Source organism: Streptopelia decaocto (assembly GCF_964273445.1).
Source record: "Streptopelia decaocto genome assembly, chromosome: 2".
NCBI lineage: Eukaryota > Metazoa > Chordata > Aves > Columbiformes > Columbidae > Streptopelia > Streptopelia decaocto.
Window position 1 is genome coordinate 5,163,232 of NC_138655.1, and position 23,705 is coordinate 5,186,936.

General features: G+C 44.9%; 2 protein-coding genes and 1 long non-coding RNA gene across 7 annotated transcripts in view; 1 reads left to right on the top strand and 2 right to left on the bottom strand.

Moving 5' to 3' along the window:
• LOC309436619 overlaps positions 1-23,705 on the bottom strand; it is a 481,462-nt gene that overhangs the window by 117,118 nt on the left and 340,639 nt on the right. The gene's annotated exons all lie outside the window — the stretch shown is intronic.
• Positions 2-13,890, bottom strand: LOC309436615 (uncharacterized protein; the record flags this gene model as incomplete). Of its 2 annotated transcripts, XM_082045913.1 has the most annotated exons (4): positions 13,741-13,890; positions 10,344-10,445; positions 4,196-4,336; positions 2-265 (listed from the first exon to the last, which is right to left on the bottom strand). In XM_082045913.1, exons 2-4 carry the CDS (start codon positions 10,380-10,382, stop codon positions 2-4), a joined length of 444 nt encoding a protein of 147 aa, XP_081902039.1. In that variant the 5' UTR covers positions 10,383-10,445; positions 13,741-13,890. The 2 variants fall into 2 exon arrangements, 1 of the variants encoding a protein (XP_081902039.1); XR_014183381.1 differs by lacking the exons at positions 2-265; positions 10,344-10,445 and having other exon boundaries at positions 4,125-4,336.
• Positions 12,445-23,705, top strand: part of AGO2 (argonaute RISC catalytic component 2) — a 58,700-nt gene continuing 47,439 nt past the window's right edge. For 2 of the 4 annotated variants that reach the window (XM_082045908.1, XM_082045910.1), the window contains exon 1: positions 12,519-13,087. In XM_082045908.1, coding sequence (XP_081902034.1) covers positions 13,057-13,087 — 31 coding nt within the window. In that variant the 5' untranslated portion in view covers positions 12,519-13,056. The other 2 variants (XM_082045909.1, XM_082045907.1) reach the window with 2 other exon arrangements.

The following is a 23,705-nucleotide window of genomic DNA, read 5'->3' on the forward strand; positions in this document are numbered from 1 at the left end:
TTTATAAGGGCGCCTTCAGCCAATCGCGGAGCCGGAGGACTGAGACGCCGCAGAGTGTCAGCGCCGCTGGCCAATCCGCGGCCGGCAGCGCGGCGCTGGCCAATGGCGAGGGGAAGCGCTCTGCCAATCGCGGCGTAGCGAGGGATGCCGGGAGCGCTCCGGGGTGGCTTCCGGAGGCCGGGGGGTTCCTCCCGGGGCCGTTTCCGCCGCGGGGCCGTGGAGCCGCCGCCGTGAAGATGTTTCCGAGTGGAGGCCTTGAACCCGCCTTATTGTCAGGGAAAAAACCCTCAGCGTTTGTCGTTATTGTAACGAACGTTTAACGAGGAACTGTTGTTTTCATATCACCGGGGACCTGGCGCCTGCTCCCGGCGGGGGGAAGGACCGAGAGACCTCGGACTCGGAATCCTTAACGTAAAACAGCCTCTTCCCCGAATATATAGATACCTGTGTGCATACTGATACCTGTGTGCATACTGATACCTGTATGGATACTGATACCTGTGTGCATACTGGTACCTGTGTGCATACTGATACCTGTGTGCATACTGATACCTGTGTGCATACTGATACCTGTGTGCATACTGATACCCGTATTTACAAGTTAATTTAGGGGAAAGTGTAGCCGAAGTACCAGGAATCCACATCTTAAATAGACTGATAAGGGGAAGGGTATTGTGTGAATCGGGGGGTCTGTAACCCCCGAAGTACCAGCCGGTACCGTACCCGAGGAGCGTTGCTGTGGTACCCACCGGCTGGACCCGTGTCCTCCGCGCTCACCGGAGAGCGTGTGGCAACCCGGCCAGGGCTCCCGGGAGAACCTGCAGCCGTACGGGTCCCAGGCTGCCCGGAGAGCCAGAGGCTCTCACTGGTGACACCTGTGTGAGACGTGACCGGGTGGATGCTCTGCCAATGGTACCTGGGGTGGATGAGAAGGGGGTGGTCAGTAGGTCAGAGAGGTTCTCCTCCCCCTCTACTCTGCCCTGGGGAGACCACACCTGGAATATTGTGTCCAGTTGTGGCCCCTCAGTTCCAGCAGGACAGGGAACTGCTGGAGAGAGTCCAGCGCAGGGCAACAAAGATGCTGAAGGGAGTGGAGCATCTCCCGTGTGAGGAAAGGCTGAGGGAGCTGGGGCTCTGGAGCTGGACAAGAGGAGACTGAGGGGTGACCTTATCAATGTTTCTAAATATATAAAGGGTGAGTGTCAGGAGGATGGAGCCAGGCTCTGCTCGGTGGCAAACAATGATAGGACAAGGGGTAATGGGATCAAGCTGGAACACAAGAGGTTCCACTTAAATTTGAGAAAAAACTTCTCACTGAGGGTGACAGACACTGGCCCAGGCTGCCCAGGGGGGTTGTGGAGTCTCCTTCTCTGCAGACATGCAAAACCTGCCTGGACATGTTCCTGTGTGACCTCACCTAGGTGTTCCTGCTCCAGCAGGGGGATTGGACTGGAGGATCTTTTGAGGTCCCTTCCAATCCCAAACATACTGTGATACTGTGAACCTGGGATCATGTTCTGCCTTGAGACAGAGAGAAGAACAGCCACCACAATAAACCCAAGATCAAGGGGATCCTGTATCTTCTCCCACCAAACTGCAGCTCAAAGGAAAGGAGTGAATGGAGGCAAGTCACACAGAATCACAGAATCCCAGAATGTCAGGAAAGCTCATCCAGTGCAATCCCCCCATGGAGCAGGAACACCCAGATGAGGTTACACAGGAAGGTGTCCAGGCGGGTTGGAATGTCTGCACAGAAGGAGACTCCACAACCTCCCTGGGCAGCCTGGGCCAGGCTCTGCCACCCTCACCAGGAAGAAGTTTCTTCTCATCTTTAAGTGGAACCACCTGTGTTCCAGTTCGTACCCATTACCCCTTGTCCTACCATTGATTGTCACCGAGAAGAGCCTGGCTCCATCCTCCTGACACTCAGCCTTTATATATCTGTAACCATGAATGAGGTCACCCCTCAGTCTCCTCTTCTCCAGCTCCAGAGCCCCAGCTCCCTCAGCCTTTCCTCACACGGGAGATGCTCCACTCCCTTCAGCATCTTGGTTGCCCTGCGCTGGACTCTCTCCAGCAGTTCCCTGTCCTGCTGGAACTGAGGGGCCACAACTGGACACAATATTCCAGGTGTGGTCTCCCCAGGGCAGAGTAGAGGGGCAGGAGAACCTCTCTGACCTACTGACCACCCCCTTCTCATCCACCCCAGGTACCATTGGCCTTCCTGGCCACAAGGGCCCAGTGCTGGCTCATGGTCATCCTGCTGTCCCTAGGACCCCCGGGTCCCTTTCCCCTACACTGCTCTCCAACAGCTCGTTCCCCAACTTATACTGGAACCTGGGGTTGTTCCTGCCCAGATACAAGACTCTACACTTGCCCTTGTTATATTTCATTAAATTTTTCCCTACCCAGTTCTCCAGCCCATTAAGGTCTACACAGCACTAGGCCTGCTGGTATCAGAAGGGATTCGCCGTTCTCAAAGTGGGAAGAGGGTCTTTGCTCAGGAGCTAGCAGAGCTCATTAACAGAGGTTTAAACTAGGCTCGAAGCTGGAGGGGGATAATATCAGGCTGGCCCATGACAGACAAGCCATGGGACAACATGCGAAGGTTAGAGGGATGGGGTGCTAGTGGGCACCCTCAGCCTGTTGCTCTGAGACTTGATGGGTACGCTGCAGCACACTTGAAAATCTTACAAGGATGAGCCAGGAACTCCTGAGATAAAATCATCCAACAGGGGAACACCACTGAAGTACCACAAAGGAATTAAGGGGTGTTTCTCCAGGTGACACGGCTGACAGCCCAGCTGAAGCACCTCTACACCAATGCACAGAGCACGGGCAATAAACAGGAGCTGCAAGCCACCATGCTGCTAGAAAGCTACAACCTAGTTGCCATTACTGAAACTTGGTGGGATTCAAGACAGCCGGCATGGCTCCACCAAGGGTGAGTCTTGCCTGACCAGCCTAGTGGCTTCTATGATGGAGTGATGACAGCAGTGGAAAAAGGAAGAGCTATGGATGTTGTCTATCTAGACTTTTGTAAGGCTTTTGACATGGTCCCCCACAAACATCCTTCTCTCTATTGGGGAGAGACAGATTTGATGGCTGGACCATTCAGTGGAGAAGAAATTGGCTGGATGGACATATCCGTAGAGTAGTGGTCAACAGCTGAGTGTCTAGGTGGAGATCTGTGAGGAGTGGTGTCCATCAGGGGTCCGTATTGGGACCAGTGCTGTTGAATATCTTCATGAATGAAGCCTGTGCGTGACACCAAGCTGAGTGGTGTGGTTGACACGCCTGAGAGATGGGATGCCATTCAGGCAGACCTGGACAAGGTTGAGAAGTGGGCCCATGCAAACCTCTTGAGGTTCAACAAGGCCAAATGCAAGGTGCTGCAACTGGGTTGCGGCAAACCTCGGTATCAGTACAGAATGGGTTCTGGATGGATGGAGAGCAGCCCTGAGGAGGACTTGGGGGTACTAGTGGATGAAAATCTGGACATGGGCCAGCGCTGTGAACTTGCAACCCAGAAGCCAATTGTGTCCTGGGCTGCATCACAAGCAGCGTGGACAGCAGGTCAGGGAGGTGGTTCTGCCCCTCTGCTCTGCTAAGACCCCCTGCAGTGCTGGTCCAGCTCTGGAGTGCTTGGTACAAGAAAGTCATGGACCTGTTGGAGAGTGGCCAGAGGAGGCCAAAAAATTGATCAGAGGCTGGAACAGCTCTACTGGGAGGACAGGCTGAGAGAGTTGGGGTGTTCAGCTGGAGAAGAGAAGGCTCCAGGGAGACCTTATTGCAGCCTTTCAGTGCTTAAAAGGGGCCTGTAAGAAAGATGGGGACAGACTTTTTAGCAGGATCTGTTGCAAAAGGACAACGGTGATGGTTTTAAACGAAAAAAGAGGAGATTTAGATTAGATATAAGAAAGAAATCCTTCACCGTGAGGGTGGTCTCCTACTCTGGAGGCATTCAAGACCTGCCTGAACACCTTCCTGTGTAACCTCATCTAGGTGTTCCTGCTCCATGGGGGGATTGCACTGGATGAGCTTTCCAGGTCCCTTCCAATCCCTGACATTCTGGGATTCTGTGACTCGTCTCTACATCGCAACGGGAACTTGGCAAGCAATTAGGTTCGGAATTAAGCAAAACCAATTAGTCATAAGTACAGCGTGTATTCTGGCGTCAGGTTCATCTACTTACGCCGAGCGCGCACTTGAAGCATTCCTTGTCGAATCTGTACACGGGAGAGAGGATCTCAAAGAACTTCAAAATGCTTTCTTCTCTATTGAGGTTGGCAAATTGTCGAAAGGTTTGTTGGATTAATTTCCGTAGCGTTTTGGCCTGTGGGTTAAAATGTTTAAAGGTCGATTATTATAAATCTCATCAGTGACGGCGCATTTGAAGAGCTTTGGTCATTTAGGATCCCTAATAGTTTCTTTATCAATGAGATGTAGACAGTTGAAGCTTCAAAATATAAGTTAACAGTTCCGCCTTCTAACTTCTGCTATACATTATAGAGCGAATATCTAATCATGTTTTGAATAAATTGTAATAAAAGACAACATGTTAACCATTGCAGGAACTATTTGTTCTACATTCTTTATTTCTCCCAATTTCTTAACTGCATACCCATGCAAACCCACAGCAACTTACGGCTTTATACTAGATTTTAAATTTGAATCACCATCTCTCACCTGGTAATAACAACCCAGTTGTAGCTGCACCTTAATTTCTGTGCACAGTATCTTAGACTACCCATAATAGAGCGGATATAGTCTGGTAATATGCAAAGTAATCTCCATATAAAAATATAACATTTAAATAGAAAATTAAAAATTAATGTAATAGGGAAAACAAACCTTTAAATTCAACTATTTTAACTATATTGCCTATCATTTTATTAAGTGTTTTCAGAGTAGAAATAACCACTTAGAAAGAGCAGCACAAATCATCCTGCCAACATTTGGGATGGAGCAAGACCCCTAACTACATACCCTGAAAAATAAAGTACATAGAGGATACAACCAGGCTTTCAAAAAATAAAAGGATAACTAAACTAAGAGAGCAAAACCATGCTTATTTTCACAATTTTGCAAGGTTAAGACAGGAATCATCATCGTTCCTCTCCCAAAACATATTGGAATGTTTTATTGTAAGAGCGCTCAAACTCTTTGTTCTTTCAGGGTGTCCGTAACAGCTCCAGGCACCACAAACCCTCCCTTTATTCGTTGGCACTTCCAGTCAGATTAGACGTTTGTTTTTATAAGTCTATAAGGAATATTCAGAACTCTAAATAGCCAGAATTTCTTCCTTTGTACAGAGAAAAATGATGTTTAGGGAATTAAAGGCCTCAGCCTTAAATGAATACAAGGAAATACAGCAAATACCAGGAGAGAGACACTGCAAAAAGAAATAAAGAAATAAAGAAATAAAAGGGAAATAAAGGTTTTCAGGCACTCGGTTGTTAAAAGGTATTTTATTCTGCCCGTGGTTTTCTCTCCCAGCCTGTTTCAGCATCATCTTGATTTCCACGCGTATGTTATTTGGCATTTTAAGCCCACAATGTGTAGTCGCAGCCCAGAAGCCAATTGTGTCCCGGGCTGCATCAGCAGGAGCGTGGGCAGCAGGGCAGGGAGGGGATTCGGCCCCTCTGCTCCGCTCTGGTGGGACCCCCTGCAGACTTTTTAGCAGGGCCTGTTGTGATGGGACAAGGGGTGATGGTTTTAAACTAAAGGAGGGAGATTCAGGCTGGACATGAGGAAGAAATTTTTGATACTGAGGGTGGTCAAACCCTGGCCCAGCTTGCCCAGGTTCCTCTTGTGCTATCGCTTGGCGATCATCCAGCTGATGCAGGGAACTGCTACTCTGGTATTTCAAGGTTGACCTCTAGAGGAGGTTTGTAGAGGAGATATGGCTGTGAGGGTGACACAATGGTTGCAGAATCCAATTGTCCACCACAGGGTCCCCATGACTTGCAGGTCAGTTGTGCCCCAAGCATCTGGTGGCAATGGCAAGCACAGCATGGTGCCCCAACAAACAGGTCCTCCCCAGCTCAGATGTGCTAGGCAAGGCTGCATGGAAGTGCATTCTCATTACTGCTTGTGCCCAAGTGCTGGAGACCTGCCCATCATTTTTCAGACTAGACATGAGGAAGAAATTGTTCACAATGAGGGTGGTGAGAGCCTGGCCCAGGCTGGGCACAGAGGTGGTGGATGAACCATCCCTGGAGACATCCCAGGCCAGGCTGGACGGGGCTCTGAGCAACCTGAGCTGGTCAAGATGTCCATTCCAGCCACAACCATTCTATTATAAATAAGTCAAACTTTCAAAAATAAGCTTGAGCAAAATTATTCAAGAATTTGCAAAAAGACTGAAAGCTTAGAATCCTAAAAATGACAATTTTCCACTACCAGCAAAGCACATCTGAGAGCCCGCTATTGTAATGCTCCTTCATAAAAATCTGAGGATTTATTAGACCATTACAAGTGAAAATGGAGATAGGCAAGAGGGACTTGACCTCTTGTGTCCATCCCTTCCTCACGATCACAAATCACTCAAAGTTTCACTGAATGAAGATTTGACCCTGCCTACTGCTGGAGATGATAAATGCAGAGTGTTGCAGCACTTACCCTGTGAGTTCTTAACCCTATTAGTGGGGTCAACAGCTCTGAATTGAAACATGTACTTCCTACACAAGGCAGAGGGCAACTGTCCACATTTTTAGTATCTAACTCAAAGTAGCAAATAAATACCTGCTACCATTAGGATGAAGTATCATGGAACCTCTGTAATTGCTTGAGGTGGGATGGGATTTCACAAATGACTTGCGTGAGCTGGCTGCGTCTGTCCCTCACAAAATGATCTGACCGAAAAGTAGCAACATGGCAAGAAAAGATTCCTTTTCAATCAAATGAACTCGCCAGTGAAGGTGGCCTGGGAGATGAGTAATGAGAGTGTACAAACAAGCAATGAAATTAGAGGCTTAATAGACATCAGGCATAATTTACTAATGAAGGAAGTTCCTATATAGTATATAACTATATTCCAAGCATCAGGAAGCAGAAACTGGAGTTTGTTCAAGGGCATCAGGATCTCAGAGTAACTCGCATTACGCCACCTCTGGAAACGTACAGCTTGTCAAAAGGCTAAAAACACCTGTGGGACAGTCAAGCTATTCAAATAAGAAAGATTCCCTCCTAAGTGGATCCCACACCAGATTCCATTTATATATGTGAGGAAGCAACTGAAGATTAGGCAAGCCCAGATAAGGAGCTGCTCAGATAGCTTTTCCTTTTTGTTTAGAGGTACTGCCAGCTAAGAAACTCAACAGTGTTCCATTCAGCATCTGAAACATCTGCTCCACAGAAAACATCCTGCAGTAAACAGAAAGGAGCTTATTTTGCAGGATTTATATAGTGGCTACTTATAATTGCTTTCTTTAGACAGGTTCTCTGTATTCCAGGGATTCTTGTTGCAACAATGAGCACGTTTAGCGCTGTGGTACTGAAACCAAATACATTTGGAGACACAAGCATTCCAATTGCTGTTGGATAAAGAGGTGAATGATAGGGGCCAGCTTTTCCTATTCTGTTTTAATGGTGAAAATAGGAATGGAAACTCGTGTGGGCTCTGACGGAGGGAGCAGGAACACTGCTGACAGTTCTGATATAACAGTGCTTAAGCTAAAAATTATTTAAAATGCCGACGTGTTGTTAAAAAATAAAACATAAAGACTCAAAATTTAAATGTGACATTCACATAAGCTTAGGCTCAGGGTGGTAAAGATGTTAATTAAATGAGATTTGCCTACATCCTTGCTTCATGGTTGTCTTGCTGCATCGAATGAGTGACACTGATAAGGCTGCTCTGTCAGGGCTCAGAATAAAGTTATGATGAAAACAATTTCCTATGTAATAAGAAAGCTAAAAAAAGAAAAATAAAGTAGTGCCGCTTCTCAAAGCTTTTTGAAGTCTGGATATCCAGTCAGGAATGCTGGTTAATAAAACCCAGTTCCGAGGCAGACCAAGGAGTAAGGTCGAGAAATTTGCAGTGGGTATGTACTTCTCACTTCTGATCCTGTAACTGTCTATAGGGCCACAAGTTGCACTAGGGAAGGTTTAGATTGGAATATATAAAAAAAAGTTATTCATGGAAAGGGTTGTCAGGCATTGGAACAGGCTGCCCAGGGCAGTGGTGGAGTCACCATCCCTGGAGGGGTTTAAAAGATGTGTAGATGTGGCACTTCGGGACATGGTTTAGTGGCGGACGCAGCAGTATTAGGTTAATGATTGGACTCACTGACTTAAAGGTCTTTTCCAACCTAAATGATTCACGCCAGCACCTTCACCCAACAGCAATGGGTGAAGTCTTTCCCACTCTCAAGGGAGGAAGATGTTGGTAAATAATCATGTTGCCCTGATTTCATTTTGAGCCACTGTTTATGTGCCTCAGACACGGTATTTGTTTCCCGTACCTTCTTTTTGGAAACTACTTTTCTCCCTAGCTGGGTTTTTGTTTTCCTGAACTAAGTTACTATGACAAAGAACAAAACTCTGTTACTACTTAAAACTGTAATAACCAGCATACCTAATATATCCCCAATAGGTGGTGCTGCATCTTTTTCATAGCGTTTAATTGTTGTATTGTTGGCCCTGATCACCTAGAAAAGTCTTTCTTGAATGAAGTTAGTAATCTAATAATAATTAATACTTTTTTTTAAATAAGTAGTGCAATTGGTTTGGCAAAAGAAATCAAGTGTGGCTTTGTAGCTCAGTAATTAGGACACTTGTCTGGGGTGGCGAGACAAAAATCAGGTTTGGGTCCCTCTACCATGGATTATTTGTGATTAAATTAGTAACTGTAACAGTCCCTGGGGAGGGGACCAGAACCCTCAAATCTTTGTAACCGTGTGAACACGTTAGATCATAGAGTTGAGGTCTTCTTCACTTTTGTCCTGATCTCACTTATATATTCTTATGCAAAGCAGGACATAGATTATGTGATGGCTACTAAATGCACTCCAGAATAACATCTTAAAAGTTATTCCAGTTGAGAACAGGAAAATGTAAGTTTAAATCCCACTGGAGTCAAGAAGAAAATGGCTATCTTTTTTGCCACTGTATCGTTATCAATGACTAAAAGACATTTATAAACTGTGGGGGTTTTGAGTTAATTCAGGTTAAAAAGGGAAAGGTTGTTGCTCGGTGAGATCGATGTATGTTCTCTCATCAAAAGAAAAGCCATTTCATTTGTCACTAGCCTGTTTGTACATAAAATATTTTCCCCAGATTGCTCCTGCTGATATAAATGATTTTAAAAGCTGTTCCTAAATACCATCTTTGCTTCCAAAATTAGGTGAAAATGCTCAGTTTTTCCAAAACTAATAATTCCTTCTTTGAGAGATATCAGTTCTGGGAAATGTCAGCTTGAAATCCAGCAGTTATGATAGGTATCATGTCCAACAGGCACTCAATTTTTTCTTTAAAGAAACCTGATTTTAAGTGCTTAAGCAGTTCTTATACCACTATATAATTGTTAAGATAACATATAAAGGGCACGTATAAAAGAATGCTTTAATAGAGCTTTCAAACCTATCTTTAAAACCAAACCTCTTAAAAAACTAGAGGTCTTCCTAGGGTGAAATTGCCTGGTAAGACATAATTAGGTTCCACCATGCTCCTGAATATCGTCAGTGACAGAAACCATTAGAAATAAAGCCCAAAATGAGTGTGTGTCATGTTACTTGAAGAGCAGACTTAGGAAAGAGCTGCAACTCTCCTCAGTGACACAGAAATGCTGCTGGAAGTGTGCGGTAGCATGAAAATAGCCTGCAGGATTTCTACATGAGAAAATAATGCTTAAATAAAACGATGTAACTGATTTATTATTTAACTGATTGTGCAAGTCTGCAGTCATATATACACAGCGATAAGCCCCTTTGCTTATGAAGTGCTAAATCCACAAAAATCAGCTTTCAATCAATAAGAGTATGTTGCACTTTCGGTTGTTCCTGGTATTAATTGCTGGTCTGGGGATCCCTGTTTTCCAGAAAATTTCTGAAATGAATTGCAGAGTATCCTGTGGAGCCCGAAAGAAGTGTGGGGTATGTATTTATTGTTTTGTGAAACCCCCCTTATATTTCACCTATCTTTTGCTGGTTGTTAGCTTGTTATTTTCAAACAGATAACAGACTCTCACAATCTATTTTTTGTTTCTTTTTTCCAGCTACGTGGGGTATCCAGTGAAGTCCCATGTGAGTACATCCCTTCAGCACGTACGCTTCACTGGCCGTTGCTTTCAGGCCAGGATTTCACAAGCAGAATGGTGTAGAAAGGTGAGATGGAATTACCTGTTTCTGTGTCCAACAGTCAGTTTGGTTTCTGTCCATCTATAGGTGGCTCTTTTCCTGGAAGTCTGTATTGAGCTCATTCCACGTGTCTACAAACACGATCTGATGGGAACACACCTTTAGTGCTGCTCATCAGGGTGACCAAATTAGTCAAGTAGACTTTTCCAGAAACTATTCAGTGTATTTTTGTACTCCTTTGTACTTAAATGTGTGACAGGAATAACAGTATTTGTAATGTTAGAGTTATCTTCCTAATTAGACTGAAGAGATTAATTTAAATAGAGTATCAAAAAAATCAGATGTCACTACAGGGTCACTGCATGGTTTCCTCATCACCTCAGCATTTAGTACTATCTGATATAGCAGAAAGGCCAAACTTGCCTCAGATAACTCTCTTCTTTTGGGGATTCCTCCCCCTGCCTTTCAGCCTCTAGCAAGGATATAGAGCAGAAACCAGAAATTATTGGTGGTTGTGCAAAAATATTACCCAGCTCCTCACAGAGGGGAAAACAACAACCCCTTTGTCAGCTCGCTTGGCAAATACATTTTTGAAGTTTATAATTTTGCTAGAGCTACTTGGCTTTACTCTAGCACTAAATTTGACCCACAATTTTGTCCTTTATTTGTTTATAGTTACTGCTAAACTGTTACTTTCCAGCAACTTGAGGAGCTTGGAATGCAGACAAATACAAAATCACTCCTGTGGAAACTCCAGTGGTGACAATGGTTTCAGGAACAGTTCCCTTGAAGGGAAAGCTGAGCTGGTAACAGCAGCCCTTGAATATCTACAAATATGACCCAAAGAGAAGAGTAAACACGTAGCTGATGTAACTTTGGAACAGTGAGATGCTTCTGTATCACTTCAAATATGAGCTGATGAAGGAGGATATTAACTGGTTTGACGAACCATACAAGAGGAATAAAGGCAGTGAGACAATCAAATGCAATTTTCGAGTAAACAGGGCATTCAAGAGTGTAGAGTACATATAATATTGATGCCATTACAGCTCTCATTTTAAACGTGCATAACTAGGTAAACTGCCTTGAAGGAGAGGTCGTGGAGACAGAGCCAGAGGCACACTGTTAATTTTCCTGAGGTCTCATTGAAAGACAGAACAAGTCTCCAGCAGTCCTGGCTGCAGCACACACAGAACCACAGTGTCAGGCTCTGCCTCCCTCACCAGGAAGAGGTTTCTCTCATATTTAAGTGGAACCTCCTGTGTTCCAGTTTGTACCCGTTACCCCTTGTCCTACCATTGGTTGTCACCGAGAAGAGCCTGGCTCCATCCTCCTGACACTCCCCCTTTATATATCTGTAACCATGGATGAGGTCACCCCTCAGTCTCCTCTTGTCCAGCTCCAGAGCCCCAGCTCCCTCAGCCTTTCCTCACACAGGAGATGCTCCACTCCCTCAATATTGACACACCTGCAATTCTCTACATAAATAAGAATTCAGTCTCATTCTCTGTGTGTCCATTTTCCATCGATATCCATACAGCTATATGGAATGAGTTGCCTTTACGCTGATGCAGATGTGGATTTTCTGAAGAGAACGAACCCCGAGTCTGATAGAATAGTGAATCACAGAATCCCAGAATGTCAGGGGCTGGAAGGGACCTGGAAAGCTCATCCAGTGCAATCCCCCCATGGAGCAGGAACACCCAGATGAGGTTACACAGGAAGGTGTCCAGGCGGGTTGGAATGTCTGCACAGAAGGAGACTCCACAACCTCCCTGGGCAGCCTGGGCCAGGCTCTGCCACCCTCACCCGGAAGAAGTTTCTTCTCAAATTAAAGTGGAACCTCCTGTGTTGCAGTTTGTACCCACTGCCCCTTGTCCTATCATTGGTTGTCACCGAGAAGAGCCTGGCTCCATCCTCCTGACACTCAGCCTTTATATATCTGTAACCATGAATGAGGTCACCCCTCAGTCTCCTCTTGTCCAGCTCCAGAGCCCCAGCTCCCTCAGCCTTTCCTCACACGGGAGATGCTCCACTCCCTTCAGCATCTTCGTGGCTCTGTGCTTTGTTTTAGTGTGACTGTTGCTATTGCACCTGCCCAAGGGTATAAAGCAGCCGTGGTGGGTGACTCCAGGGCCTAGAAAGGCTCCTGCTCCACATGTTTTCTGTCTGGTTAGCCACGTTGAGCGGCTGTAGGAGCGAACCACAAGGTACTGATGGCAGGACTGGGGCAGAGCTGCTCAGCTCCAGCGCGGGGAGGAGCGGGAGGCGGCAGGAGGGCGCTCAGCTCCCCGGGGGAGCGCGGCGGGGATCGAGGAGCGGGGAGCGAGGAGCGGGGAGCGAGGAGCGGGGATCGAGGAGCGGGGAGCGGGGAGCTGGCAGCGGAGCCCCCGGGGCGCAGCAGCCGCTTCCCTTCCCGCCCGCCGCGGGCAGGAGGAGGCGGGGCGGCCCTTCCCCGTGACCCCGCGGCTCCTCCCTTCTCCCCACCCACCGCCCCGCTCTTCAGTGCCGCTGAGTAACCTGGTTTCCCGGCGTCGGCCCGGCCCTCCTCCCTCCTTTTTTTTTTTTTTTTCTTTTTTTTTTTTTTTCTTTTTTTCCCCTTTTCTTTCCCTCCCTCCTCCCCTCCCCTTCCTCCTCCTCCCCCTTCCCCCGACAGCGCAGCCGGGGCTCGGGCTCGCTCCCTTCCCCCCCTTCCCTCCCCTGGAGCCGCCGGGACCTGGAGCGAGGCGCCGCCTCCGCCGCCGCACACGGAGACATGTACCCGGGAGCCCCCTCCGCCGGACCCGGTGAGGCTTCGGACGGTTCGCGTTCCCCTCCCGGAGCGACTTTCTCCGGCTCTCCCGGCTGTGGGGAGCGCGTGAGGGGGTGACCGTTGGGGCACGAGGCGCCAACGGCCGCCGGGAGCCGTTTGGTGAGGGCGGGGGGGGGGACACCCGGGCCTGGCTGGGGCCGCTGAGGCCGCGGCCGCACTGGCGGGGGAAGGAGGGGTCAGGCCGCTGCCGCCAGCTCGGGGAGGGCGGCCGAGCGAGCCTGCGTGTCCGGAGGCCCCTTTTAGGGGAGGGTCGCCTTCCCCTGCCCTCCTCTCCCCTCCCTGCAGCGCGGCGGGAGGCCGGGCCCGGCCTGAGGAGGGGCCCCTCTCCGGGGCCGTGTTGCCGCTGCCCGGGCGCTGGGACATGGCAGCGATTCCCCCTCCCCGGGGTGTCCCCTGGGCTGAGCGCTACGTGCCGCCTTCCCCAGGCCGGGGCTGGGCTGTTGTGCCAGCTCGGCCTCCTGCCGGCGGGGGCCCGGGGTCTCCATTTCCTCCCGCCCTGATGCCGCCGGCGGCCGCGTCCTCCCGGGGTGGTTGTGGACACGAGTGGTGGTGGTTTCGCTAACGGCGTGTTTGTCACACGGCTGCGCTGGTTATCATCTGCCGTGTGACGAAAGGCTTAGACCATACCTGGAATATCGTGTCCAGTTGTGGCCCCTCAGTTCCAGCAGGACAGGGAACTGCTGGAGAGAGTCCAGCGCAGGGCAACCAAGATGCTGAAGGGAGTGGAGCATCTCCCGTGTGAGGAAAGGCTGAGGGAGCTGGGGCTCTGGAGCTGGACAAGAGGAGACTGAGGGGTGACCTCATTCATGGTTACAGATATATAAAGGGTGAGTGTCAGGAGGATGGAGCCAGGCTCTTCTCGGTGACAACCAATGATAGGACAAGGGGCAATGGGTACAAACTGGAACACAAGAGGTTCCACTTAAATATGAGAAGAAACTTCTTCCCGGTGAGGGTGGCAGAGCCTGGCCCAGGCTGCCCAGGGAGGTTGTGGAGTCTCCTTCTGTGCAGACATTCCAACCCGCCTGGACACCTTCCTGTGTAACCTCATCTGGGTGTTCCTGCTCCATGGGGGGATTGCACTGGATGAGCTTTTGAGGTCCCTTCCAACCCCTGACATTTTGTGATTCTTTGATTCTATGGTTTGTGGTGTTTGGAGGGAGGTGAACAGTATCCAGATGTCGGGGAGGGCTGGGAGAGGTTATTGGTGCCTTAAATGTCTTCAGGCTCAGGTGTGTAATGAAAGCTGGGAGCAAAGGGAAGATGAATGCGGAGGGAAGAAAGGTTACCGACTCGCTCAGGGGCATTTCATGTTGTTTAGGGGAAAGATAGGTTAATGCTGTGGGAGTTTGTGCAGTTAATATGGGAGAGGTTTTTTCTTTTTACTGTTAGACTTTCTGTGGTGAGGATTCTCTTCTAATCTAGAAACTGATGTTTGGGTGACTGGTACTCAGTTTTCATCTAGAAAAGTTTCCAAATATGTGGAACTTTGTTTTATATTAGTGTTCTCAACAGTTCTGCATAAAATGTTCTCCCTTAGAGGGATAATCCAGCAAAGAATAGTGTAGTGAAATGCAGGACCTGTTGCTGAGGTGTCCTTTACTACCTCTCTTACAAGTGATTGTGCCGTAAGAGCATTTACATCTTACCACAGTTAGGTGCTCACTTCTTTTTTTTTTCCCTGTCTTTCCCTTTTTAAGGGACAAAAATCAAGACAGACAACCAGGATTCTGGTTTTCCTCCTAATGGAACAGCTCTCCTGTTTTTGCTTTCTTTTCTTTCTACAGTGCACAAAGGCTTTTACTAGACACACCGGGAAGATAAGTCTCTGCAGCTATGTGTGTTCAGACTGGTGTTCAAGATTTTGATTTCGTATATAGCATCATTTTCGCCTTTCAGTACCAATAACCATGTATAACTAGTGATGTATCATTTGGTTGCTTCTAGTGTCAGGTTGTCTTCCTAACGTACAGGTATTCATGGTGCTCAAATTGTGCTGTTGTTGCTAAGGCTGTTATATTCACCTCCTACCAGTTTTCAGAAGTTATACCTAAGGAGCTAAAGCATTGAAAATATTGCCAGTGTACAGGCTGAGAGTAGTTTACCGTGTGAGAGTCTCTTTATGTTCCTTGATTTGCCCCCTGTCTATCCTGTGACTCGGAATGATCTTACTTTCCACGGCACCAGTGTTGGTGGCTTTTGTTTGCCATCGGGGACCCACCTTTGGTGTGTAAAGGTATTTTCCCCATATTGGAACAACCCTCTCTTGATAGAACAAACTCTATACTTATTAGAGTCCTAGGTTGCTATATGTTACTGGTGTGCATCTCAGGCTCGTGGGATTCTGCTCCCTCCAGACAAACTCACCTTCTGTCTTGTTCACCTCCTTGTTTATCTCCGCGGCTCAGCCCTTTCCCCTGCGCAGATCTGGGCAGCGACCGTGTCTGTTCTGGGGTATGAGCTGTGAGTTGTTCTCTGCATCATGAGGCTCTCCGTTTCCTTCCTGTGAAATCATCCACCGAGAGCCTTCGCGGCACAGCGGCTTCTAGCAGTCCAAACAGCTTCCTCCTCCACACCGAATCATAAAACAGGGCATTTCAGTAGAGGGTTTTTTTTTTTAAGAGCGCGTGGCTGTGCTGTGAACCAGCCTGGAAACGGGGACTGTCAGCAGGATGCTTAGTTGTCTTGGGTAAGGCTACACGTGGCCCGTGAGCTGCCAGTGAAAGTCCCTTTCCATATGTTAATCTGATACCTATAAAATGAATGTACGCTGAAATCCCGTTCCGAAGAGCGAGCAAGAAGTGTGAAGCAGCAGCTGCCACGAATGTACAAGAGCTCCAGCCTCTACACGTCTGTCAGCACATCCTTGACACCGCTTCAGCGCCCCGTTCGTATCTCCTGTAGCTTAGATCTTGCTGCCGTTTGCTTCTCCGAACGCCGCCGAGCACACGAGCTACTCTGTGCTTCCAGCTCCCGTTGCCAGACTGGACACCGCAGCCAACCCTGTGCTGTTGGCCTGCTGCCCATGTAATCGCTCAATTTGCCACAGGGTTTGCTATTTTCATCTTTATTCTTTTTTTCTGGAAAGAGTATAAAGCAAGTTAGGAGGCCGTATCTGACTAATTTCAAAAAATTGCTGCGGAACGTGGAAACTTTGTTCGAACATGCTGTTACATTGGGAGTAAGATGTTTTTTATACAAGAAAGGGTCATCATGAAATTGCTGTTTTCATGGTTAGGAAACCTACGGTCCCCGTTCTTTCTTTCCAAATACTGTTTGAGTTCTCAACTTGGTGTTGAATTTGCTGAAACGTTGCGCTCTTACGCCTTTTTTTGCCTTCAAGAAAATCTGAAAATATAAGAGAGAATGCTTTTTTTTAAGATAAAAAAGTTTGACACTGCTACATTTTGGTATATCTTTTTCTAGAAGCACAGAAAAATGTCAAAGCAGCATGATAAAAATCCTGTCATGCCTTTGAAAGAATTGATTAAAACTTGTGAAAACTTCTGTAGCTTATACTGCTTGGTATTCATGTATTTCTAAATTCTAAACTTTGCATGCTATAGCTTCTCTTTTTATTCTTTGACAGAATATTTGATTTTTGCCTGCTGTTTAAGGTCTTCATTTACTATTGAAGCAGCAGTTGTCTGAAAAACAGTGACTTTGTGAAGAGGATTATGGCTTTATATGTAAAACACAAACCACTTTTTCTAGTGCAAGGAACCATTTTGAGCCCCCTGTACCAAAGTAGTGAAACTAAGGTTATTTTCCCACTTGTCATTTAGTTGTAAGTTACCTCTTTAAAATTATTACTAGACTTTTCAAACTTCTAAGATCTGAACCTGCTCTTACTGCGCTCGCTCTGCTGGTGTCACAGAGTCGCCCAGTTTCTCTGGCTTAATTTTAGACAGTAAATTATGTGGAAACCCATTGTAAGCTGCCATAGATGGAAGAAGAAATGAGACCTTAATTTCAGCTCTTTTCCTTTTTGCATGGGAAATTTTCCTTAAATTTGGATTGTACTCAACAACGTTAAAACACAGTGTAACTTTTTCAAGTGTGCTATTGCTGTGGCCAGTATATTTTCCTAAAGAGAAGACTGTGTATATTTATGTTGCTTCAGCTAGTCTTAAAGTGGCTTAAAGATGAGGTAGTCATTTGATGAAAAGATAATTGTAGTTGTCATGCATGTGAACCAAACTTTCTCCTTTCCTTAGTGAACTAAAGCATATTTGCTATAGGAAAAGTGAAACATTTCAGCAGTGATTCTCTTACTGACACTGCAGTTACATGGGATTTTGCACACTTAATTTGTCTTGACGTTTTGCACTTTTGGAGCGTTGTTATGTTTATGTATATAGTGACATGTTGTAATGTATATAGAAAGAGCCAAACAATCCTGACTTCCAGGAAACTATGACTTTCACAATTTGTGTACCCTGTGCTGCACTGCAATCACTGCCGGTCTTCTGTTTCACAGAAGGGTGGGAAAGGGAGTTAAATCCTTTAACTCTGAGACGAAAAATATGTCATAAATTATCATATGATGGTCCATTCTTCTACTTAAACAATATAGGAGGGAAAGATTTTTCCATTTGAGCAAACAGCCTCTCTGAATACTTTTGGCTTTCCAGAAATTGCAAGGATCAGGTTGATGAACGCGGTAAACTTCTACCTGCTAAATTAGCTTTGCGAACATACACAGTTCTCGCTAATTAGGAACTTTACATGCGTAATGAAAGTCTGGTTTGTGTCAGCTAAGCATGTGCCGACAACAGGTTTATGAAACTTGTAAGACTTGTCGAAATTTTGTTGTGTATTGCCTCCCTGATTTCAAGTTTACTTGGTCATATTTTTAGTGGTGGAATTTCTAATACTCAGGCTAACAGAAAATATTACTAAGTTTGAAAATTAAGAAAAGTCAACCTCCAATGTCTTATTTTTGGTAAGTTATGAACTAGAAAAAAAAAAAGCTGGTGGAAAATATGATGTAGTTTTAACTGTAGTGGCTGTGGGTAGGGATCTGTTCCATCCATTGTCCAATTAAATTGCTTTAGTATCGTGCATCCTCTCTGATGTACACACAAAGGAGCCCAGTAGAATGAAAAGTATCTCTTATCCTTTCGACTGGGGAAATGCTGCACTCAGTACAAAGATTTTTTTGCTTTATTTTCCCATTTATTGTAATACCTCATGTTGAACTTAAACATTTCCATATCAGTTTTGATAACATAAAAGACAGACCTGAATATCACCATCCCCAGATAGACTATGCAAGTCCAGTTTGTCTCATATCTTACACCAGGGTTGTAATTTGTCAGTACGCAGTTCTCTTTGATAACCATTTCTAGAAATAATGCTTCAAAGAGACTTGTTACTTCTATCCAGGGAGTGGTCTTCTAAATCCTTAGACTGAGATGGTGCTGTATTTTTGTATACTTTTAATAAGTGGTGTCTTCCAGTGCGTTTAGCGAGCACCATAGGTTAGCACAATTCATTTTCACTTCTCTGTTTCAATTTGTTTCGCTTTTACTATTACCTTTTCAGAGCAGACTTAGTGCTTTTAAATAAGCTTTAGTATCAGCGTTATTTCATCTGTTTCTGTAGTGTCTTTGCGTTTTGTATTAAGGCAAAATATTTCTGCTAACTATCTTCTTTATAGCCTTGTTGCGGCTGGGAAGCTGTGTGATACCTGATGACCAGGCTTTCTAAAAAGAAGAGTTTTCTATTTTAGACTGCATGACTTCACAAAACTGGACAGAGCAACGTAAAAGGAAACCACTGATTTAGATGGGAAAGTACCATTGATAATAATGTTATCAAGTCAGTCCAAAGTTTACTTTGATGTTTTTCTCTCTCGCTGCCCTCAGTGTTGTCTCTTCAATTCGGTTCTCATTGAGCTGTCCACAGTGCTGCCAAATTTTGTTTGTGAAACTGATGTTTTTAAATCACACAGGTGGGAAAAGTCATTAATTCTCTCCTGTTGTAATTTGTCCTCTTCTGTTTTTTTTGTCAGTGCTGCTCGGTTGTGTTTTGTCTTTGTTGTAGATTTTAGTCTCCATTCAACCTTAGTTAAACAGGCAACTGAAAAATAAAACTCTTTGCCGCTGAAAGTAAACTTAAGTTTAAGTAAACTTAAACTAGGCTCACCCAGCCCTGCTGCAGAAAGAAATGGTTGTGCAGGTGTTACTTTGTGCAGACCAATCCCAACTAAAACCAAGTCTCTCTCCTTCCTTGATTTAGTCCCCCTCCTAGTTAGTTTTAGCTGCTTTGCCCCACTTGTGTTTCCCAACAGTTCTTTCAACAACAACCCGTTTACGTTCCCTTGTACAAGTCATTTTATAGTCGGAATGTGGAGAATATGTTTAATGTTAACTTTGCACCTGTGTGAAGAATGAAATGGCGCTCCACATAATTCCATAAAACACGTATAAATCTGAAGCCTGTGTGTTTTAAACATATGTGAATTGTATGTCTCGTTATGTCACTTCCAACCTGTGTTGCAGTGTGACTGAAGCAAGGGGGCTGTGGAGTGAAAATTGAGTCTTCGGTCTTTCGAGGAGTAAACTAATCTCGGCACATCATCCTGGGTAGTGGGAGTATATGTTGGCTTTACAACACAGATGTGCATATAGCGAATTAAATTGATGATTTTGTGTGTAGTTTAGAAAAAAACCCCAACAAACTAGAACTGTGTGGCCGGATGAGGAGCTGATTTGGCAGGTGGTGTTAGATACCGTAGGTATCTGTTCAAGCTCCTAATGTCACAGATTGGAGCTTTAGAACTATTTTTTCTCAGTGGTGCTTTTTTTGTGTTCGTAGTTCGATCGCAAAATTCACGTTAGAACTTCTTAATGTGAGAAAATAATGAAATTTAAATTTTCATTTAGTAGCAGGAAGTGTGTGACTGTGCTAATTTAGATTTATTTTGAATAAGCCAATTTTAGAAGAATTCCCAAGAGGGGAGGTTTCACTGGCTTAGCTAGATCAATCTAAAAATTGTTTGAAGTTGAGCTTGTCATGTAGATGAATAAGACTATAAAACATAATTATTACTCAGGCCTCGTTATATACCTTTTGAAACTTGTTTAGCAAGTATTTAGTATTAAAGGACAGGCGTCTATTCATACAGAGGGTAAATTCCTATCTAAATGTTGCTTGGCTTTGCTTATCCTTTGATAATGAACTTATTATTTCATTGTCCTTTTGTACAACTTGTGGTTTGCAGAAAATGCTCCCATTCTTCTCGTTGTTTTAAATCAGTCCCTCTGTTGGTTGTGCTCTCTTGCCCCATCGTGCTCCTCTGTTGTTTCCGAAATCCTTGTTTGCTCTCATGTGGGTGACAAGTCAGAGGATTTTGGGAGAGCAGGGGATTTCTTGTGCTTTTTAATTGCTGGTGCAATGTAAGGTTTCTAAAACTATAGTGCTTGTCACCTTCAGCTCTTCTGACTGGAGTATTTTTGTTGAGGAAGCTAATGAGAGTCAAAGGTTTAAAAAGAAAACCCAAAACCCCACCAACCCTCCAAACCGCAAACAAACCAAAAATAAAACAGAGAAGAAACCCAAGTTCACGTAGAAATGACAATGCCGAAGAATAAATGTCTCTGTGAACTGGGCCAGTGGTTTTTAGTTTGGGTGTTTAATGAGGGAATGCTTGGGAATAATTTGTATGGATTCGGAATATTTGCATAAGGGTGTGTTGTTTAGAAAGGGAGAGCTTCATTCAGAAGGAGGAAACTTCCCACCAGGGCAAGGAAGTGGAGCTTTATTGTTTGGGTCTTGTTATGTGATTAGAAAACAGTACTGGTATTTTTTCCTAATGGTTTCTGACTTGCAAATCCCCTTTAATGTAAAACTTCAATGGAGGTATAGGCCTCTCTGTATGAAACTCGGATGTGCCCTTTTTACACTTTCACAGAATCCTTAAAATAACGCACAGACCAAAAGTGGAAATGTACAGGACTAGATACCCCGTGGAATAAAGTCCTGATAGTGACACTGCAGGAGAAAACTGTTGCCAGAGGAAAAAAATCTGTGGGGATTTGGATCTCCCTATAGTAAGATGCCATTATTTGCGGTCTCCTCCCACGTTGTTGCCGTCGGTGGCACCGAGTTTTGGTTTGTATCAACTCAAACCAGAACTTAAGTTGCTTACAAGAAGCAGGTGGAGGGAAAAAACCAACAAAAAACCCAAGATGTAATAGGAAAAAAAGATTCTCATAGGTGAGTTCTGCTGAAAGCCTATGCTCTCATCAGATCTCATTCCCTTATTATGAACCTGCATTTTACCCCTTTGCAGTGATGCTGAAAACCACAGCCTTATCTCTTGAAACCGCATTAGATACTTATTGGATCTCTCTCATGTTAAAGATGCTCCTGCAGCTGCTTTCACTATCTAAGGCGATAAAATAAAGCATATCCTCAGCTCTTAACTGTGAATTTTCTATTTTGAAACTAAACCGAGAGAGTGTTCATGTTTTTCTGAGATAAATCCAGTGTGGGTATGGGGGAAAATTTCTTATTCAAGGAAAGCATGACTGCTTCTGAGTTGTAGATCACCAGTTGAGTTTTGTAAATTAAAAACTACTTATTTTTAGATTTTACACAAAAATGCTGCTAGCCACAGTCTGCAGGGGTATGAATATGCTTGCAAAGGTACTGCACAAAATACAGCCATCCTAGCTTATTTCTTTAATAAGTGGCGGACAAATAATTTCTGTGTTTCATTAAACTGTATACAATGTGAATACCAGAGGGAACGTGGATTCAGGGCCTCTGTGGCACCAGTTTCCAGACATGCCAGTGACAAAGGAGTAAAGTTTAAGCCATTAGAGCTCATTAAGCTCAGTGGAACTTGTGTTCATGTGGGCACTAATGTCTCTAATAATGTATAAGGCCAGAGGAGAGACATGGGATGTAATGACAAGGGATCTGGAAGGAGAAGGAAGGGAAAGGTGTTGGTAGGAAGGCTGGGGAAGCAACAAGTGATGTTTTACCAGCCTTTTAGTGACTTAAAGAAAAAATGAAAAAAATAAAGATAATGGAGAGTGGGTTATGCTGTTTCCTACATATCTAAGCGGGTGCAAATGTCAACTAATAAAGGATGGGGAGCCACATTTATTTGCTAATCTAAACACTACATCTCAGCAAACAAGGGGTGAGGGAAGGGACATATGGGATGAAAAATACAGAATTTCTGGTCTTACCTTCTGCAGGGGAGAAACAGCATAAAAGGAGGAATAGGTGCTTGTACCTGTTGTTTTGTTGTTTGTTTTGGGGTTTGGGTATGTGGTTTTGATGTCTCTATTCACTACATAGGCCTTTTGCAGTAGTAAAGAACAGAGATGGTATTGAATGGAAGCATTGCTCTTTACAAGTGCAGAAAATACTTCAATTTGTTTCAAATTGTTAGAAAAGGCATCTGGAATTAGTTCAAGATCGCTTTCTAAGGTATGGAAAACTGAATGCATCATTGTGTTCAAGTGTGATAAATAGCACTAAGAATGTTCTCCATTTCCCCCTTCGTTGGCTAGAGGTTTGCCTGAAAATGGAGTTATTTTGTAGTTTGAATTCACATTTAACATTCAGCTGGATTGCTGACTTGTGGGTAAGCCCTAAGCATCCTCTCCATTGTTTGGATGAGGCTTGCTGTTTGGATGACTTAATTCAACATTGCAGTTTGTAATTAAAAGCATTTCTCTGCCTCCCTTCGGAAGGATTGAAGTAGTAATTTGTACAATTCTGTGTAGAGGGATCGGTTAAGCCACCTGGGTAATTAACAGCGAGGACAGATGTTTTGTGCTCTCATGGTGCTCTTCTGCCACTCTGCCCACTTGCAGGTGGCCAGTAGATTGGTGAGAACCAGCTGGTTAGTATTTGAAAATCTGAGGAGAACTTTGAAGTTCTAGGCTGAAAGGACAATGTGGGAGGAAAAAAAGTACTAACACTTGGTGGCTTTTGCGAGTTGACATTGTCCAGAAGCAGCTTGTGGGCTGGAAAGCACCATTCTTTGTTTCTCGCCTGCTGATTTCTGCTGGAGCATTGATGTCTTTCTCTTTGGTTCTCTGGCATTTTGTTCTTGTAGCCTTTCACATATTCATGTTTGAAGCGTGGTCACAAGTTACAAAGCAAACTGGAGTGATGTCTTGTTTCTCCCTTTCAGTTCTGACCCCAACACCCACTCATACTGTTGGTGTCTGGGAGTGATTCTGGTCTCTGTGAATCATATAACTTCTGGCACTGTGGAGAGATCACATCACTGTCTTACAGAGGTCAAAGAGTAACCAGGATAACTAAGAGAGCTATAGGTTATTTATTCTATAGAGTAAATAGATTATTTATTCTGGGTGTAATAATCATAGAATGATTTGGGTTGAAAGGGACCTTTAACTACCATCTAGTTAAACCTGCCTGCTGTGGGCAGGGGCATCTTTCGCTAGATGAAAGGATTGACTTGGGAGTTACATTTCTTGAATTCTTTTGCAGTAAGTGACAATTACTCAATAAAAATCATGTCTAGATTAGGTCTATTGGACATCATGAGATTACAGTTTCAGAGATAGTGCTGCTTATCTGGACTCCTTCTTCAGGCG